The sequence below is a fragment of the Protomyctophum parallelum genome (assembly GCF_964188405.1).
Source record: "Protomyctophum parallelum genome assembly, chromosome: 8".
Classification (NCBI taxonomy): domain Eukaryota; kingdom Metazoa; phylum Chordata; class Actinopteri; order Myctophiformes; family Myctophidae; genus Protomyctophum; species Protomyctophum parallelum.
Window position 1 is genome coordinate 27,655,696 of NC_139703.1, and position 20,731 is coordinate 27,676,426.

The 20,731-nt window shown below is 44.5% G+C and overlaps 1 protein-coding gene across 9 annotated transcripts in view; it reads left to right on the forward strand.

Moving 5' to 3' along the window:
- plekha6 (pleckstrin homology domain containing, family A member 6) overlaps positions 1-20,731 on the forward strand; it is a 184,443-nt gene that overhangs the window by 143,215 nt on the left and 20,497 nt on the right. For 5 of the 9 annotated variants that reach the window (XM_083770540.1, XM_083770541.1, XM_083770535.1 and 2 more), the window contains 11 exons: positions 476-697; positions 1,050-1,130; positions 1,666-1,719; positions 8,659-8,730; positions 9,114-9,194; positions 9,610-9,759; positions 10,972-11,067; positions 12,913-13,024; positions 13,477-13,616; positions 19,445-19,520; positions 20,148-20,251. In XM_083770540.1, coding sequence (XP_083626666.1) covers positions 476-697; positions 1,050-1,130; positions 1,666-1,719; positions 8,659-8,730; positions 9,114-9,194; positions 9,610-9,759; positions 10,972-11,067; positions 12,913-13,024; positions 13,477-13,616; positions 19,445-19,520; positions 20,148-20,251 — 1,188 coding nt within the window. The remainder of the gene's footprint in view (positions 1-475; positions 698-1,049; positions 1,131-1,665; positions 1,720-8,658; positions 8,731-9,113; positions 9,195-9,609; positions 9,760-10,971; positions 11,068-12,912; positions 13,025-13,476; positions 13,617-19,444; positions 19,521-20,147; positions 20,252-20,731) is intronic. The other 4 variants (XM_083770539.1, XM_083770537.1, XM_083770538.1 and 1 more) reach the window with 4 other exon arrangements.

Below are 20,731 nucleotides of genomic sequence, written 5' to 3' on the forward strand. Positions count from 1 at the left end.
GAATGGTGTCAGAAAGGTCAGAAAAGCTAAGTCAAAGCAGTTCAAGCACCTCAAACGGACTGGCTCTATGTAGAACAGCAGCAACATAGGATAATACCTAAAAACATTTAGAAAGAGAATAAAATCAGCACTCTCAGTAATAGAGTCTTGTTTAATAAGGGTAGGATCTGCAGCAGCCGCTGCAGTCTGCTAAGCCCCGGTGAAACCACTCCCCCTGCTGGCCAACATTTGAAACATCTGGCGAGGGGAGGGGAGGGGCGGTTGACGAGGCTAGGACTCCTACTATTACTGAGAGTGCAGGTGTTATTCTCTTTCTATTTAGCCTACGTATTCCCTGAATCGGCCTGAACCCTCACAGACTGTCAACTTGAGTTGAGCGAGCCTTTCACTTGAAGTGAGTTGAATACCTAAACATGACCAATGAAACCTTTAGTCAAGAGATTCCGTTTGGCTTCATCCCATGGGCTCCATGCAGGCGTCCATGCGGCGCCTGTCCATCCAGCCCCGCTCCAGGTCCGTGCCGCGGTCCCCCTCCTCGTCGTCGGGGGGTCCCTACTCGCCGGGGCCGCACAGCTTCGTCTCGCCGGCCCGCTCGCCCTCCACGCGCTTCGACCGCCTCCCGGGGAGGCTGAGAGAGGACGTGATCTACGCCGACCCCTCCATCTACGGGATGAGGAGGTCTATCAGCTCGCCCAAGGTGAGGGAGAGGACGGGTGTGTGTGCGCGTGTGTGTGTGCGCATGTGTGTGCTGTGTGTGTGCTGTGTGTGCGTGTGCGCGCATGCGCATAACGGACTGTGTGCTCTATGTTTCTGTGTGGTGACTGACTATACTGAATGCATGCTCATCAGTTGGTATAGGCTGCATAACATAATTTCATTAACGTTGTCTGGGACAAACGGTATGTCTTTTATATGCATAACAACTGTAACCATTATTCACCCTCTTTCACTCATAACCTCCTCCCTCCCTCCCTTTCATTCCTTCCTTCCGTCTATCCTTCCAATCTTTCCTTCCTTCCGTCCGTACTCTCCTCTCTTCCCTCCATCAGTATGACTACCCTGGAGATAGGCGTTCCTTAAGCCAAGGACTATACCACTACCCTGCATCCCCCTCCATACACAGCAAAATGGTATGTGCCACTGTTGTCCCTCAACATGCCAACATCAGATTATGCAACGTAAAGTACACACACACACGCACGCACGCACGCACGCACGCACGCACGCACGCACGCACGCACGCACGCACGCACGCACGCACGCACACACACACACACACACACACACACACACACACACACACACACACACACACACACACACACACACACACACACGTCCACGTAGTGGGAGCAGCTCATACTATGTGCTGTTTTCTTGCTCCTTCTTCCACCTGTCTTTGAATTCCTCTCACTGTGTGTGTATCTGCTCTTCCTCTCTCCCTTCCTCACCGCTCTCCTCATAATAACACTGTTGTCTGCTGCGGGCCTACATGCGTGTGTGTGTGTGTGTGTGTGTGTGTGTGTGTGTGTGTGTGTGTGTGTGTGTGTGTGTGCGTGTGCGTGTGCGTGTGTGTAATGGATAACTTCTGCCTGCATACACACGAGCCCTACTACATGTTGTGTGTGTGTCTATCTGTGGGTTGCGGCTGCATGCTGGTCTCAGGAGGACATGTTAGATCTTCAGCTCCAGCGCAACCTGGAGTACCTAGATCAACAGGTAGGCGGATGGACATGCGCGTGTATACACACACATACACATGCACACACACGCGCGCGCGCGAGCGCACATACGGTTTATGACGGAACCCGGAGGGATATAGAGCGTAGGCACATACTGTATACGCGCGGAGAAGCGGCAAGATGCCACCTTTCTAAACAGCTGGTGGATGGAAATGACGCGCAAAGCATTTCCGTTTTTTGCCGACGCGTCAAGTTGCAGCCGCGCGCAAGCGTAATTTCCATCCACCAAGCCGTTTAAAAACCCGTGAAGAGACACCTGGACGACGCATTTTGTGTGCGCGCGAAGGTGTTGCTCGCGCCCATGGCGTGTTCCTCTGCAGCAGTGTTGTTTATGGCGGCACATTTTGATTTTAGTCACATTTTAGTCACCTGGAATGTTTTAGTGTTTAGTCTAGTTTTAGTCGACTAAATATCATAAGATTTTAGTTGACTAAAATTTATTTTGGTGGGCCTTAATGCGGTCGTAATGACTGATTTTACACTTGCTGAAAATAGCCGATCTACAAGCTCACAACGCGTCACGCTGCAACGTGTTGTGAGCTTGTTGATCGGCTATTTTCAGCATGCAACCAAGTGTAAAATAGACTTATATATATATAGACTTATACTGGATCTCTTGTCCACTAGTCCCTTCCTAAAATTTTAGTCGTTTGTATTTGTTGACCAAATTGTCACTATATTTAGTCTTAGTTTTAGTCATCGTAGCTTAGTTTTCATTTAGTTTCCATGTAGTTTTCGTCAGTGAAAAAAGGTAGTCGACGAACATTTTTTGTCATAGTTTTAGTCAACAAAATCAACACTGCTCCGCAGGCGTTGGTTACATCCTCCCATGAAAGTCTCACCTGACAGTGAGAGAAGCGGCATGGTGACCGACTCCATGTGTGTCTGAAGAGACATGTGGTTGTCGGCCCAGGCCGTAGCGTAACGGTCTGGGCACCGGACTGGTGATCCAGTCGCGGTGTGCCGCGGGTTCGACTCCCGGACCCGACACGGCCTTTACCGCATGTCATCCCCCCATCTCTCTCCCGTTTCCTGTCAGCCTACTTTCTATCCCTTAAAAAATCAATAAAAGGCGTAAGCCGCAAAAAAAATATCTTAAAAAAAAAAAAAAAAAGACATGTGGTTGTCTGTATGTCGTCATTGCAAACAGTGGCTTGTGCATTGTTAAACTTATCTGTATATAACACGCCTACTCTGTTGTTGTCCTCATACCTGACGAAGACCCATAAGGGGGTCGAAACGTTGTCATCCGTATTATTAAATAAATATCCTGTGGGAGCTACGGAACAGTGTGCGGACTACTTCTCCGTCTCCTGTCTGTATACTGTATGCCCACGGCATACAGTAAGGGTTGGCAGTGATGACTATATGCACATTAAAGTTGGCAGTGACTAAAGAATAACACATTTAAATAATGGAAGTGAAACGAAATAACCAGCACATTATGGAAAGTAACAGATGCGCAAAAACGCATGCAGGCACGCATGCAAACACGCACACGCACACACACAGTACGTGCATACATTTAGAGGACATTAAAGCTCGCAGCGATCATTCATATTGTAAATATTGTACGTTGTTGTAAATGTCAACATCTGTGCTTCCACTTCCACCCCTCCTCCCTTCCTTTATTCCACAGTCAGTCACGTTTCACTTCCGTTTTGTTTTGTAAAAAAAACCCACCACCATGTGTTGTTTGCTTTCGTTAGATTTGGTTTAGTCTTGTTTCTTTCTTTCTCCGTGGCATATCTTATCGTCGGCCTCGTCCTTCGTTCCCTCCAGGCCTTCATCCTTCCTTCTTTTATTCCTCCCCCTCTCCCTCTCTCTTTCTCTCCTCACGTTATCCTGTCTTTGTGGTTTCTCACGCTGAAACCAGAAAACAGCAGCGGCTACAACAACACCAAACCTTGCAGTGTTGCTTCAAGTCGCGCTAACGTACTATATATAGTGCTGTGTGTAGTCCTATTGAGCTGACCAATGCGGTGACTGATTACCCATTCACTTCAGGTGTACCAGGGAAGCCACCTTATTGGCGTTGTCACCCGATTGGTGGAGCGCTCCTCCTCAAGAGCAAAGCTCTTCGCACAAGTAAGAGAGGAGAGAGTGCCATGGAGAGGCAGGCTTCGTCCAGTCCGACAAGGATTATACATTTATGACAACGATTAATTACTTGACAATGAAACATTCAGAAGATGTAAGATATTGTGGTAAACTATTTACTGCAGTCTAGATAAAGCCACAGTAGGAACAAGGACATGAGCTATACAGAATGTGAATACCCAAGTGAAGTCATAAATACATCCAGTCAGATAATTGGAACAGATACAGTGGTGTAGAATTTTACATCCACACACATACAGTACACAGTACTGAGGCTATAACTATATACAGGATTTGTATTTGAATATTTACAGAATGTACAATTGCACGTTTCTTTAGGCATCAAACATTTAGGGGGAAATGTCTTGCGGTGTAATTATATCCCTCTTCAAGACGGTCTCAAATTCTTCCTAGCTGGATTTATTTTATTAAAGAAAGTGTACAGTAGTTGTCATGCGCCACTAGAGGTCCTCAGTGAGTTGCTGACCTAAATTACATAGACATTACAATTGGCATTCATAGTTTTCCTAAAAGCCAGATATTAGTTTGTTTGTCTCCCTTGGAAAATCAATGTTTACATTTTAACTTGAGAAAACAAATGTTAATCCTGAACATTTCCCCAATAAAAATCAAACTCACTAATCTGACTATCTGCTATTTAGACCAGTAGGTCCACAACCCTTGTGTCTTGTGTTTACAGCAAACATTTAGCGCAGAGGGGGGACTCTCTAGTCCAGTTCTATTTATTCTGCTTCCAAGCCAGACAGTGTTTTCCTACAGTTCCACTATAGTTCAGTCTAGGTCTACCCAAGCCTGCCTCTCTCTCTCTTTGCTCCTCCAGGCCTCTTCTCTGGCATGTGGATGTTAGACACTCTGTAGACGTGTAAATGTCACGCCAAACAAGGAGTCACATTCAAGTATCATGGAGAGCATGAGTCGAATGTCCTCCATTATGCTTGCTTTCGCATAGTGCTTATATGCTTGTCGTTGTGCCCTCACGTCCTCTGTCCTGGTTGGCTGTTGGGGTCGTTAATGCGGGCTACTGGCTATAGACAAATTCTGAAACGGGTCTCATGGTCGCAGCTTACGTAAGGCTGCTGTACTTTATACCTCATACTAAGCATTTAAACAGCTTACGTAAGGCTGCTGTACTTTATACCTCATACTAAGCATTTAAAGTATGAGGTATAAAGTACGGCAGCCTTGTGTTCATAAAACAGAAAGATTGGGTATTGGGTAAGACTGACGTTATGTATCTTTCAGGACCTTTCACTGCTTCGTCTCAACCATTACTCAATGGCTCTGGTCTCAGCCACCGCGGTGGATATTTTGACATTCAGTTTTTTTTTATGTTGCCACTACTGTTGGAGCAGCCATAAACTACACAGGTTCATCTCAATTTTCTGGGCATCTTTGTATGTTAGTGTTAGTAAAAAGGAGGTAAAAGAGTAACGTTTGAGGCAGACTAAACATCAGTCACTCTGCCGTTCACTATAGTAGTAGAGGTGCGCCTGGTGAAGGTTTAAACCCCGCAGCTACATCGAGTCCGCCTACAGGAAATACGTAAGCTGCGACCATGAGACCCGTTTCATAATTCGTCTATAGTGCACCATCACCTCCCACTACCAACAACTAGCCAAGTTTACTGCACCATCACCTCCCACTACCAACAACTAGCCAAGTTTCACCCTCGTCTTTTTTTAATGTTTCAATTCAACTTTGAGAGATTTCGCTATTACATTGTCTTGTTTAATGTTTCAATTCAACTTTGAGAGATTTCACTATTATATATATTTAATGTTTCAAGCGAGCATCAAAAGAACATGGAAAATCCACAAAAGAAAAATATACAAAAACATTAACATTTAGTAAATGTCCTTTGTCTTTCAGTCTGTTTTTCCACACAGTTATGAAATTGTTCTACTTTTTAAAATAAAAACAAAATCAACATTGTACTATTTATTTTGATTATTTATTTATTTATTTATTTATTTATTTATTTATTTATTTATTTATTTATTTATTTATTTATTTATTTATTTATTTATTTATTTATTTTTTTATTTTTTATTATTTATTATTATTTATTATTACTTTTTATTATTTCAGTTCAGGGTCAGCAACTCTCATGCACCTCTAGCACCTCTGCTGGAACACTCCATCATCGCAGTTACTGTTTACACTGCACATAATAATAATACATTTTATTTATAAGGCGCCTTTCAGGGCACTCAAGGTCGCCATACAAGTTAAAAACAGTTAATACAATAAAACAAAACAAAACTAGGGCACAGCTTGCAGCAGAAGACATAAAGGTCAGCCTGCCTAAACAGGTGGGTTTTGAGGTGAGTTTGGAAGAGTGATAGAGTCCATGTTTCTAATATCAGGGGGGTGGGAGGGAACCTCACCCTCCCCCTCTCCACAGGGGGTGCAGTGGCCGGTGTCGAGTCGGCCGGACCCATGGTTGTCCAGAACCGCCCCAAAAGGCCTCTGCCCCGGCTCTGGACCGGGCCACTGTCCATTGTCCATATATGGAGCTGGCCATCTTTCCGACGTTTGCATAGACTCCATATTTGGGCATGCCTGACAAAGAACTCCATATACAGTATAGGCATAAAAGGGACACAGACATAATATCTTGGTGGGGGCATGCATTTCCAACTTGCATCGTTCCAAGTAGGCCAGTGCCCAACGGGCACCACTGTAGAGGCCCCACAGGCACCGCTCTAGTATTTAATAAATAAGCTACCCTTTTTCTTTTTTCGCGGCTTTCATTCCCCCCAGGTCAGGTGGCTTGATTGATTCTAGGCTGAAAATAATTAATATTAATATTTTTGAAAATGTCTATGGGAAAAATGAATGGGGTATGGAACAATATGGAACCAGAAAATGGCCAGAAGTTAGGGTTCGTGTATACAGTACAGGATGTATACTGCATTTAAAGACACTTCCATACTAGATACATTGGCTGCCAGTGTTCACATTGTACAGTTTGACTGTCAAACACTCTCTCTGTATACGGATGTGCAGTACGGTGCAACAAGGGGCTTCTTCTCCACACTGCATTACCTGCTCACTTTTGCTCACATCGCCGAGTGCCCACGCTCGCTGTAACGTAGACGCAGCCCACGCAAGAACACGACACGTCAAGAACCGTAAAGGCCTACAGTATGTGTGCATTCGAGGACTCTGACGACTCATTATTTCTGCTGTCTTGACATTTCACGGTTGAGCCTGTCTACAGTAACACCACCACACAGTACAGGGGATCTCTGCCCAAGTCTCTTCACGGCATGTTTTAGAGACAAGACCATCACTGGGTATCTGGGAGAACTGGTGTTGGTGGTGGGAGAGAAATCACGGCAGGTGTGCCGACAGATGCGAGTTTGAGCCCTGTGCGGCGCGCCCTGAGGCCGTAGTTTGAGCCCTGTGCGGCGCGCCCTGAGGCCGTAGTTTGAGCCCTGTGCGGCGCGCCCTGAGGCCGTAGTTTGAGCCCTGTGCGGCGCGCCCTGAGGCCGTAGTTTGAGCCCTGTGCGGCGCGCCCTGAGGCCGTAGCCGAAGCGAGTGCCCACGCCGTGCTGCGTCGACTGAGTCTGAGTTGCATTCCAATAGCAAGCGATGCCCACACATTCAACCTCATTCACTAAACATGCATCTATAAAGATTTCATCTTAAAGCTCTCTTAAGATCGTTTTCCATCAACATTATATAGTGGCATTCATCATTTATTTCATCACCTGAATTTGTTCTTTGCGGTACGATCAAGATATACACGTGTTTGATAAACTTGTGTTTGTCGGAAGGTATCGTGCCGACGCGGCATGTTTGCCAAATCACAGATGAAAAAAGAAAACAAGAAAAAAACATTTTGTTTGTAGACTATATGCAAATATTGTAGTTTGTTTCTTCTTCTTCTTTTTTTTAAGCTACGGCTGTATACACTGAAAAGCACACTGTCAATGTATTTGAAATGCTGTATACACTGAAAACCACATTTATTTGAAATGCTGCATCAAACACGCGGTTCCTCATTCTGAAGCATGAACAGCCCTCTTGAGTAATACAAATCTGTAGTAATTCCATTCTGGCTCCAAATGTTATGTTGTTACTCGACATAGTTGGGCCGTTCAAACACTCATTATTAGCCCATTATTAGCCCATTTAGACCCGAGGACGATTCTAAAAAAATAGTTTTCTGAAAAACCTATGTTTCTGTTTCAGTGGTTCTCAAGCTATTTCATGTCAAGGACCCACAGAAATTATATGAAATTGGCCGCCGATCCCCATCTGAAAATATATTGGTCCAGAAGCAAACACGTCAAAGACGTTCGCTCTGAAAGAATATATATTCAAAGATTTTCGCCACATTTTTAAGATTTTTCAAAAATAGCAGATCTACAAGCTCGTCGCGCGGCTCCGGCACACGGTGCCGCGCTATGAGCCTGTAGATCTTCTATTTTTCAATAGCTAAAGCGTAATATAATGCTTTAAACACCAAAAAGTGTTCCTGTCCTGAATGGGTTCATAATTATGGACCTGGCCCAACTTGTATTATCCAGGGTAACAAAAACAACCTCGGCCAGCAAAGTGATCGATTTGATGATTTTCTGTCATTACAACAGCGGTGTGGTCATTACTTCACTCACTGGCAGGGGCTTTGTTGGGTTGACGGGTGACCAGATGTGTTTCCCCAAACATGTCTCAGAATAACGAACGACTGCTTAATTATATTGTGAATGCTTAGTTTCTCCCAGGTGGGGAGAAAGCTGTGCGCTTGTATATCGCATGACTGTGTTTATGACTCATATTTTCACAGGTGCCTCCCTTTCACGACGTGTACAACAGGGAGCTCCATCCAACTCTCAAACTCAACGAGATTGAGACCAGTGTAAGTGCAGTGCACACACACACACACACACACACACACACACACACATACACACGTGCACGGCGCACGCACTCACACAACGAAACATACACATACACCCCTAATTCCTCCCCACTGTGTTATTCTTCATTGGGAAGAATTCATAATTCAAAACTTTTTTCCATGATGTACTTGTCATTCTAATGAGTTTATCATGACAGACAGACGCGCACGCGTGCACACTCGCACGTGCGTACACAAACACGCACACATTCTTCTGCAGCTTCACTCCTGATTTATTTCCATCTCCCGTTGGTTTAATGCCTCATCGCGTGAGCAATAAACATGAGTGCCTCTGTCTCAAGTGTTTTTCTCTCTACCACGTGTCCCAACCCGCCCTTTAGAAGATCCTGGGCCGACTCTGTGAGCAGAACAGGATTGTGAAGGACCAGGAGGCGGTGGTCCACAGACTCAGAATGGACAAGGTACAGTAGGCTACAGTACACACCGTAATGTGTGTCCACAACTCCACGAGCATGCCGTGGACGTGGTGCAACGTAACCAAGAACATTTAGCCTATACTCAAGTACTGCACTTAAGTAAAAAGTTAAGTACATGAAGTAATTTTGAGGTAGACTTGAGTATTTTCAATTTCCAATGTTTTTTACCTCTTCTCCACTACATCTCACTCGGGTCCATATATTGTACTTGTAGATCGTCTATTTGTCTGTTTATGGCTGTTGTGACTGCGAGAGAGAGAGAGAGAGAGAGAGAGAGAGAGAGAGAGAGAGAGAGAGAGAGAGAGAGAGATCTACACCTGTTGACTTTCCAGTGGCTTTTCACTGGTTATGTAAACCTCATCTCCTCAACCTAGTGTTATTGTGCACGGGTTGTTCTCAGGACAGCCTAGAGGGGGCACTGGTGGCCACACATCAGGAGATGGAGCTGTACCACAATCAGCCTCTGGCCATGGACAAGCTGCAGCTGAAGAAAGAGACGTTACAGAATCAGCTGATCAATATCAGAGGAGAGCTCTCTCAGGCCTCCAGTGTAAGAGTCTTAAGTCCTATATATACTACAACAACACTATAACATTTTTACTTACCGGTAAATACACAAAGATCAGTTTCACTTGGTGTTGTCTCTATGCCATCCATCCTATCTGTCTGCTGAAATGGCCCAGTTAGAGCCAGTGTTGCTTTTGGCGGCACTTGAATAGCTTTCATTTAGTTTTAGTCACATTTTAGTCACCTGGAATGTTTTAGTGTTTAGTCTACTAAATATCATAAGATTTTAGTCGACTAAATCTACAGTTGATTTAGTCGACTAAAATTAATTTTAGTGGGCCTTGATGCCGTTGTAATGACTGATTTTACACTTTCTGAAAATAGCGGATCTACAAGCTCACGTTATGAGCTTGTAGATCTGCTATTTTCAGCATGCAACCAAGTGTAAAATGACTTATACTGTATCTCTTGTCCACTAGTCCCTTCCTAACATTTTAGTCTAGTTTTCATTTGTTGACAAAATTGTCACTATATTTAGTCTCAGTTTAGTCATCGTAGCTTAGTTTTCATTTAGTTTCCATTTAGTTTTCGTCAGTGAAAAAAGGTAGTCGACGGACATTTTTTGTCATAGTTTTAGTCGACGAAAACAACACTGGTTAGAGTTCAGTTTTATTAATCGTATCATTTATTTGCCATCTTTCTCCGAGATAATTGCACTACTTTTGGCAAAGCTGAAAGACTAAACATTATGTAATGCAGTTCAACTTCATGTTTTGCACCCTGTCCGTCCGTCCGTCCGTCCATCCGTCCGTTCGTCCGTGGCCTGTGACCAGCTAATTCCACGGCACCGTTGGACCGATAACAGTGAAACTCTGCACACACACACATACACACACACACACACACACACACACACACAGACACTCCCTGCTGTATGCCAGAGCAGAACCTCTTCCCCCAAACCTTTCAGATCGGCCTGTTATAGAACATTTCAAACATCATGTGAATCGGTACATAGTACCTCTAGTCATGAAAAGAAACGGGTCTCTCAGACTGAATCGGTACATAGTACCTCTAGTCATGAAAAGAAACGGGTCTCTCAGACTGCTATTTCCTCAACGGTTGCGTTTTTACATCATATTTGTGGTGTGTACCACAGTTGCAATTGCAACCTAGTTGGAACATTTCAACCTGCAGAGGCCAGTACAGCACTATATTTCTGCACTGTGCCTCAAATCTTTCCCCCCCCATGCAGGCTCTAACCACATCACGCATGGAGTTTGAAGCACTGGAGGACGAGGCCAACGCCATCCACGGAGACCTCTGGGAGCAACTAAACGCAGGAGGACAGGTACGACGAGTGGCCTCTCATCAGAGGTCACACAGCATATAGATCAGGGGGTGTACAGCGTGCGCACGGCGCGTGAAATGTTTTGGGTTCTTCAAATGCATTTTGTGTTCAAACACAAAGATTTATGTATAGGCTAATACATGTGAGCACAGGGTGATATATACAGGGTCTATACAAGTATATGCTATACCTTAGAATAGACCTATTTGACAGAACGAGCGTCAACGAGCACTAGCTGAAAAAACACACACACACACACACACTGCAGGAGTCTGTCTAATTTCTCTCCAAAAGCCCTTGAATATGATAGAATATAATTTAGACATAACATATATATAATATATATATTTAGGATTATTATTATGATAATAATATAATATAATATATATATATATATATATATATATATATATATATATGATTATTATTATGATAATATAACACTTTATATCGCACACATCATACCTGTAACTTTCATGAGCTTTCTTTTTTGAAAATTATTCCAAGGGCCACTAGGGGGCGCTCCGCGGGCCGCCAGTTGAATACATAGATACATGCTGTAGATACATAGATACCTTTATTCATCCTGAGGGCAATTCAGTTGTCATAAAGAATGAAACAAATATAGACAGGTACTGTATGGGTAGAGACAATGTAGAAGAGAAGTAGTAACAGTAACAAAAAGGGTGACAAAATAATAATAAAAGACTAATAAAGATGACCTGGCATTCTGCAGCTGGACTGGTCAGGTACAGTAGTGTATATGGGCCATCAATCTGTGGAAATACTGTATGTGTAAGATAGCATTTGCAATCATTTACCAACAAAAGTGGCATATTACATGGAAAACCTCGGGACTGGCCTGACCTTTTTTCTTTTCTTTTACATTTTTGAAAATCTTGTGAAATAAAAATCGAAAAGAAAATAGAGGAAACCAAATAAAAGGCGATATTTACTCCCAGCCCATAAAAAGGGGTCACTTGACACTCAGCATCAAAGGGTTGGATCGGGGGGTCAAATCTACTAATCAAATGATTCCCGAGCGCGGCACATGCTGCAGCTCACCGCTCCTTGGCTGTGGCTCACCGCTCCAAGAGATGGGTCAAATGCGGAGAACAAATTTCACTGCGGTAACGTGTGTGACAAATCGTATGACTTTGACTTTGACTTTGACTTTAACAGAGTGTGTGAGAAGGCTCTATTATTGTAGGTCCCAGCAGTGCGGCATGTATGGGCTAACAGTGTGTGAGAAGGCCCTATAAAGCATCCAGGGCCCGCCCACCCAAGACGCTCCGCTGTGTGTTGGAGGACAGTGAGTCATCTTGCTCCCGTTGCTCCTCCGTGCCGCGCGCTCAGCATAGAGCTATACACATTACAGTATAACCCATAAAAAGTGTGTGTTTGTCGAAACGAGAGCCAGCCTGCAACGCATACACGGGGGACAAAATGCACCGTATTAGTGTGTATCCGTGGGTTCGGAGCTGTGAGCTGTAAATCGAGATGACAAGCTGGGCAGTCATTTATCAAGAGCTCTGTGTGCTTGACAGTTGCCAAGGCGCTTGCAACTTTGGCAGTGGTTGGGAAGGAAGTATGGATGAGTGACAAATGTACTGTACAAGTATCTCACAATGTCTACCAGATGATGATGTCCAGAACTAATGGAGAGGATCTCGTTTTCCCTGGGTGAAAAGGTCCCTCGTCTATCAGGGCATAGATAATGTATGACTACTGTAGGTGCCATGGATATTTTACTGACAGAAAAAGTATGGCCTATATTAAACCTTTTCACTGTCTTCTGCCCTCTCTCTCTCTCTCTCTCTCTCTCTCTCTCCTGGCGTGCTGCAGAGTGAGTTAGTGCACAGGCACATCCAGAAGGAATTCTGGCGGGTCCAAGATGTGCTGGAGGGATTGCACAAGAGTAATTCATCCAGAGGCACTGACACAGCCAAGCACAGAGGTACACACATGCACACGCACGCACGCAGGCACACACGCACGCATACATGATACCCTTGAAAACAACCCACGCACCACTTGATTTTATTGTTATTTGGGGCAGGGATTCCAGAAGTCTGAATTTCAAAGACAATTTTGGAAAATTGTATGCGTGTGTGTTTGTGTGTTGGGGGAAGGGGTGGGGGGGGGAGGGACGACAGCACATAATAGACATAATTAGTAAGGGATCATTTATGGCTGAGTGGTTATTGTTTATAGATAAATCACAGACAATAATAAGCTCATTATCCAGAAATAACAGACCGCTGAATTTGACCGATTGACCAATCCGAATCAAGCATTCATGTAATAATATTAATGAATACTTCATATGATTCATCATGGTTATTATATCCTGTAATCTTATAACTATAGCAATAACTTCTCTGTATGTCCATCTTTGTCTCTTTGCAGTGGTCGGCGGTGCACCGGGCTCCTTTAGCACCAATAGTCCAGCCAGTCCCCTGAGCTCAGTAAGCCTCACCAGTCCACTCAGCCCCTTCTCCCCAATGCCTGCTACGCAGCCTTCCCCCACCAAACAGCTGGGCCCCGAGGTAAGCACGGCTGGACGCGCCCAGCCGGGGTTTGACCCCAGCTCCAGCCTTCAACCATGCGCCAGTAGCACCCTCGCTGACTTTAGCACCTGCAGCGCAGAGTCCCCTAGAATGCCCAGTCGCAGAGCTCGTCCCAAATCGTGGTCGTGGACCGGATTCGAAACGGATCCCAAGCCCGATCGGGTCAGATTTAGGCCGAGACCCAGCAGCTACAGGGGCCCTGACAGCTACAGGGGCCCTGACAGCTACAGGGGCCCTGACCCATGCCTCCGTGCAGACCACACAACGTCCCACACTAATGAAACTAAAGACAACCAAACATTCCCTCTAGACCCTCATACCTTTTCTTGGCCCACGAATACCTTCCAGGTACCTACCTTCCAAATCCTCCGAGATTCCTTATTGAAACTGGAGCCTGTGGAAGAGGAGGAAGACCATAACCCCAACCCTACCATCAGCCATGATGCGACCACATGCGACCTGTGTTTAAATCAAGTTAAAAAAAGCAGGGCCGCACGACAGGCCAGGCAACGCCAGGGCTCGTCACACGACTCCAAATCATATCATCAGAATTCATATAAATATCAAACCCGTGCTGCCGGTCAGGCACTCGGTCGAGCGAACTCAAATGCGCCCGTTCGGCAAGCCATGGTTGGCTACCGAAAAGACGTCTACCCGGACCCTCGCCCACCCCCTGCCCCGGTTGGCCACCAAGATGGCCGTAGGTACCCGTCTCACGATGATAGGCGTTCTTCTACTCTCCCCAAAGCGCAGCGCCGACTGTTTCAAGACGCTTATGAGGCTTATGATTTCCCTGACCTCTACACGTCGTCGACACCGGAAAACACACATGTTCGGGCAGCCACTACAGAGTATCATCGCCAGTTCCCGCCACAGGCCCATGTGCCACGTGGGTGTGCACGAATGCGGCCTCTCTCTTACCCCAATGTTCAGTTTGTCTGTAGTGACTGCCCGGTACCCTGCATGGCCTCAGGTAGACCGATGCAGAGCCATTTTTAAACCGACATGACCGTATATAACGACGTAATGAATAGCCACCCATTTGCACTTGACCCTTGTGCTCCGGCATGTCAGACGTTTGTAAATCAATTAATATCGGTATGTTATTTACTTGTTTTAATCCAGAGAGAGCCACCCCCGTGTCAAACACATTTTTTTTAAGTGAATTACGCAACACAAAAATGTCCCCATGCAGAAAGTGTATTTGGCGTCCTTTTGGTCTGCTCGTTTGGAGACATTGAGCAACTAATTTAGCTCGCCATCGGTTCAATTTAAAGAAAGGTTAATCAGCTGTCGCGACTCCAACAGATTCTGATCTGCCTTGTAAGTGACCTTTCTTGGACCGCTCCGGGGTCACCACATGATCCTCATTGCCTCTGGGGGATTTCTGTCTTTTTTTTTCCTTCTTCATCTTTAAAAAATAAATAAATCAAAACAAAGAAACGGCACCTATCTGCAACATCTATCTTTCTGAACAGAGCGAGCATACAGTCCATTCATGTGCTCTGGCCTGATTCAATTAAAGCTTTATGGCAATTGATTCAGGAAGGAAGACCTATATGATAGGCTGCGGCTGGGGATTAGTTAAGTTCCCCTTATGCACTTTTGGAGCATGTAGGAAAGGGACATTCTACTGTTAACCATCAGCTTTCTAACTCAATTAAATGGTTTAGGAGCTCATATAAGTCATTTTGGTTTTTAGAGTCCTAGTGGTTGCTGTTGCTGCGTGCTTGTTATGCTCATGAAGTGTGACAGCACAGGACCAATCAATTGCATTAACCTCTAGATTGTGAGCGTTATGGAGAAGCAAACAAGGTTCCTCCACTGCAGGAAGGCATGTGCTGTACTTAACGATTGCTTAACGATCTACTTTACGATTGCTCATTAGTTGACCCCGACTTAGTTTTTGTTGCCTTACCTTCTCGTCTACAGCCGGCTCTGCTCAGAAAGAAGCATGACAATTTATTTAGCTAAAATTTGACATTCACCGTTGAAGTGACCGTTGAAATAACCGCTATTGGTCATTGAAAACACTCAAAGTATTGACGACGTCGTAGTAGACGAACTGAAGAAATGATCGGTGCTAGTGGTCGTAAAGACCGTATTACTGGACATGGTCCTCGTGCAGCCTATCAGACGCACTCGCATCTCATTAGGTGCCGATGACCTTTCCCCGCTGACTGCCAATGGTGGGGAGGTCAGTCAGGGCAACCATTCCACAACAAACAAACAGAATCGTCCCCACCATGACTCCTCTGCTCTGCACTCTGCCTGGCTTGTTGTCACTCCTCCTGACGCACAGCGCTCTCTCTTCCTCCTCCTCCTTCCACCTCCTGCCCTCCTCCTTGTCCTTCTCTCTTTCCCTCCCTCCCTCCCTCTCCTCGCTCCCTCCCTCCCTCCCTCCCCTCCCTCTCCTCGCTCCCTCCCTCCCAATGACTTTAGGAAATTGGCCCGCCGCGCCCCCCGCTTCCCAAATCCTATTACCCTCTGGAATCCTCCCCGACCTTCCCCCCCTCCGTCCCTCCCCCGCCCTTTGACAGTGCCGCCTGGCTACGCAGCTTGGGCTTTGGTGACGGTTACCTTGACGAAGAGTCTCACGGCAGACAGGTATTTCGAGGCGGGATAGGGGAAACCCTGCCCCCGATTTTGTTTTTGAAACAACCATCCTTAATCCCCCCCCCCCCCCCTACCCCCCCTAGCCATTACAATAGTGTCCAAAAGTTAAAACAGATCCTCCATAATCCTTCCATCAAAAGTCCATTCTGTCCTGTCTAAATCTAACCCAGAATGATTTTTCCTTTAACAACAAGTTCTATTTGCAAATCAAAGGGACGGCCATGGGAAAGAGATTTGCACCATCTTATGCAAACATTTACATGAGCATATGGGAACAGACAGCACTAGAAAAATGCAGACTAAAACCAACACATTATTATAGGTTCCTGGATGATATATTTGGGATATGGGAACATAGCAAAGAAGAATTCCAGGAATTCATTGATGTGTTAAATAGCCATCATAGATCCATAACGATAAAATTTGTGACACACACAGAAAGCTCACAATACCTTTTTAGAAGTAAGAGTGCGGGATCCGGGCCCCAAATTAGCCCTGATAACCAGTTATTCCACACAGAGCAGACTAGCCAACAACAGAATAAAAAGGAATTTTGAGAACCGGAACGGATGATCTTCTAAAAGATTATAAAATTATATCGGCCTACAGAAAAAACAAAACTCTTAAAGACTATCTAGTGCACAGCAAGCTAAAATAAATCAACACACCAGCACGCCAGGGACCAGAATACTTCAAACCCAAACAATTAGTCAAAAATAAAAACTACAAAACGCGTATTGGAGATTAAACAACATATAACAGCCAGAACCAGCAACTGCATTTATTTAATCACATGTGAAAAATGTGGTTTACAATATGTCGGAGAAACGGGTAAAACAATAGCTACAAGGCTGGGACAACACAGATATAATATAACAATGCAAAAAAGACAACCACAAGGTTGGTTCAACATTTCATGGCTCACGGCATTGAAGCCCTAAAAGGCGCTGGACTTCAACACAATCCCAACTGGACAGTAGGACAAAGACGTTTTAATGAAAAACAGTGGATTAAGAACCTCAACACGGATTTTCCTGGAGGCTTAAACATGTCTAAAATCAGATCTTGAATACAACAAAACTTAAACTAAGGATTAAACTGGAGTAAATCTAAAAGTGATCAGACTTCCTTCGGATACATGGCGAATGCATTCATTCCTTGCATTGTGCCTACACATAGGCACAATGCACTGAAGTCTTTCTGTGCCCCCCCTAGCCATTACAATAGTGTCCAAAAGTTAAAACAGATCCTCCATAATCCTTCCATCAAAAGTCCATTCTGTCCTGTCATCACCTACAGTGTTTCTCATCGCCATCTGTGTGTGTTTTTTGCGTTCCCAGAGCACTTCCGGTTTCAGAGGGGGCCAGTGCCACTTTTGATGGCTCAAACACCTTAACCACTTTGACCCTGGCAGCCCTATTTGGGCTCACAATGCGTCGCAATGTGACGTGTCGTGAGGTTGTAGGTTGTATTTTCAACAAATGATTTAAAGAAATATATAATAATACAATACTAGGGCTTAAGTGGTTAAAGACCGTGACTTCCGATTTCAAACTAATCAGGCAAATCTGTTTCTAACTCTTGCATTTAAAGCACCTTCATTTTCCTGATCAAAATCTAGAGAGACTAGTATGTTATAGTCTTTGCGTTTTGTTGACTACCCCGGTCACCAACAAACATCAAGCTGTGCAAAACATCACTAAACAAATGGCCGTCTGTGAATTTATTGTGTGTGCTTGTGGATGCAAATGCACTGTCTAGCTTAGAGTACACTGCACAGTAGCACTCTTTTCAACGACGATATACGACAAACCCCAGAGGTGTGGAATATTCCCCACAATGACATGTCTTTTCCACCGTGCTCTCTCTATGTGTATCTGTGTAGTACAGTAATGTGGTCTTGCTATAGCATCTGTATATCTGTCATGTACATAGACTGTACGACTCTGCTTTGGTCAATAATAGGTATGCAGCTAGTTATGGCATGAGTTTATTTTAACCACTCTCAAACCCTTTATTCTTCATTGACCGGGCCGGGGTCCCCCAGGGTTATATGCTTGATCCACTCCACATCTCTTCACCGAAAATAGCTAATCTACAAGATCTACAAGATGTTGCGAGCTTGTAAGCTGTTATTTTTGGTCAAATGTTAGGCTATAGGGTTCATGTGGTTAACATAAGCTCATCATTTCTATCAACATTATCTAATGCAGTGGTTCTCAAAGTGGGTGTGTGTGTGTGTGTGTGTGTGTGTGGGGGGGGGGGGGTTCTAAAGTGAACCTTACAGTGTGTAACTTAACTGTAAAGCCCAAACCACACCAATGGCCGCCATGCAACTCCTTGCAACGGTGGCGAGTAGACGCATGTAGATGGATGTAGTTGCAAGCACCCATTGAATTGAACCAATTGAATCACTTGGGTCTACTTGCGTCGGCTGACCTGCAATAGGACATGGGACTGGCTGGGACGAACTCTAAAACCGTTCTGTTGTGTCTCGACCCAAGTGTGCAAACCACTGATCTAATTATTTATGGCTTCCATTGTCCAATGTGTTCTCATTTCTATCGATAAGCGTCATGCTATACCACCGCCTGCTACCACAGTGCCATTGTTTTAAGGACAACGCGTCCTCTTCACACAATGACATTTGGCAATCAAGTGAAGGGTCGCACTCAAGAGTGGAAAGACCAGGGAGTTTCTTTTATTTCTCCATACTGCCTTTACAAAGAACAAACGTTCCATCGTCAACGTGGTGACATGCTGACGAAGGCTGGATAGACATATAGATGGATAGATAGATAGCTTGTTCTTTGTGAAGCCATGGAGAAATAAAAGACACTCGCTGATCTTATCATTTGAATGCACATCATCTAATGCAGTTGTCGTTAAAGTGGGGTCCAGGGGGACCCCCGCGTGACAGGGTTTCACACGGACCCTCACAGGTCTGTATAACTCAGAACTCTTGAGTTTGTTTTCTTTCGCATGCTCACAGAGTCCTTGAAGTTAAAACGTTTTGAGAACCACTCTAATGCATTCTGGGTTCCAGTGGCAGTATAGTGAACAGCTCTGGATCCTCACTGGATGACAGCGGGTTCTCTATGTTGAATGTGTCATTTGGATTGGATGACAGCGGGTTCTCTATGTTGAATGTGTCATTTGGATTGGATGACAGCGGGTTCTCTATGTTGCAGCACAAGTACGGGGAGCGGCCACATGCCAACGAGGTGCAGGAACAGGAACAAGAAAGACTGTCCAACATGAATAAAGGTACAGCATCTGACCAGGAGTTTATTTGGCTGAACAGTGGACCGCAAATAACCATTATTTTATTATAGCGATTATTATATCGTAATTCCTTTTCCGATTAGTCGAATAATTGAGAAGCACATTTATAGATTTTTGTTTAAATGTATATATCAATGAATCAATTAACCACGAGTGGATGTTATTTTATACGTTCATACACAGTGGTGTAGATGTGGTATTTTCTCTATTTTTGACAATTCTTTTAAACTTTTTTCCCATGCCCAAAATAGTATAGATAATTATGAAATAGGATTGTTAATTGATTATTTTACTAAATAATCGATTAAATGTATTCGTTTGATTAACCCTGCTGAAGGGGATCACTAGTCGACTTGTGGAAAGCTCATCCGTTGCCACAAAATATGTTTTTATTTTAAATAAGAATAACCAACCTCACAGCGCTTGTGATTACACCCACCGTGCATATAATTATGTGATCCGTAATTATAACACAATTATAACACATATCAGGTCAAATCAAATTACTTGGGGAATGATAGGTTTTATTCCATATTCACTGAGGTGTAGACCTAATCTCTTTTCCCGTGGTAACCCTCCTGTCTTGTGTGTGTGTGTGCCCGCGTATAGTTGGCATCGTTCCTCCGAGGACAAAGTCGCCCACCGATGAACCGGACAGCACTTTCGACGGGGTCACCCGCCGCAACGGCAAGATGCCAAACGGTATCTCCCGGGTAGGTTGAACCTAAAGTCCTGATGTCAGGAATGTACGGTACACGCAATTCATTATCCTCTAAACCGTGCAGGGGTGCCCACACTTTTATGACGTGAGAGCTACTTTCAAAATGATCAGCTCAACAAGATCTACCCACCATTGCTGAAAAAGTGAAAATAGTTTAAATATGTACCTGAGGGGGCTTTAGAATAGCGGCGCTGGCATTACATATAGGACAAATGCACTTGGAATGGGAAATAGAGGGGGAGAAATCTAATAGTTAGGGGGGTTTTTGTGCACAGCAACACTGTTGAAAACAAAATATTGCATTGTGAGTTTGAGCTTTCAGGCTCCTTTTGTCAATCAATCAAGTCACCTTTAACTCAAGATTCCAAAAATAGTTTTTTATATATTTAAATTAAATATTCTTTAGGGACATGTCCGGCTGTGATCTACCTGTACAGCCTTTGTGATCTACTGGTAGATCACGATCTACCTT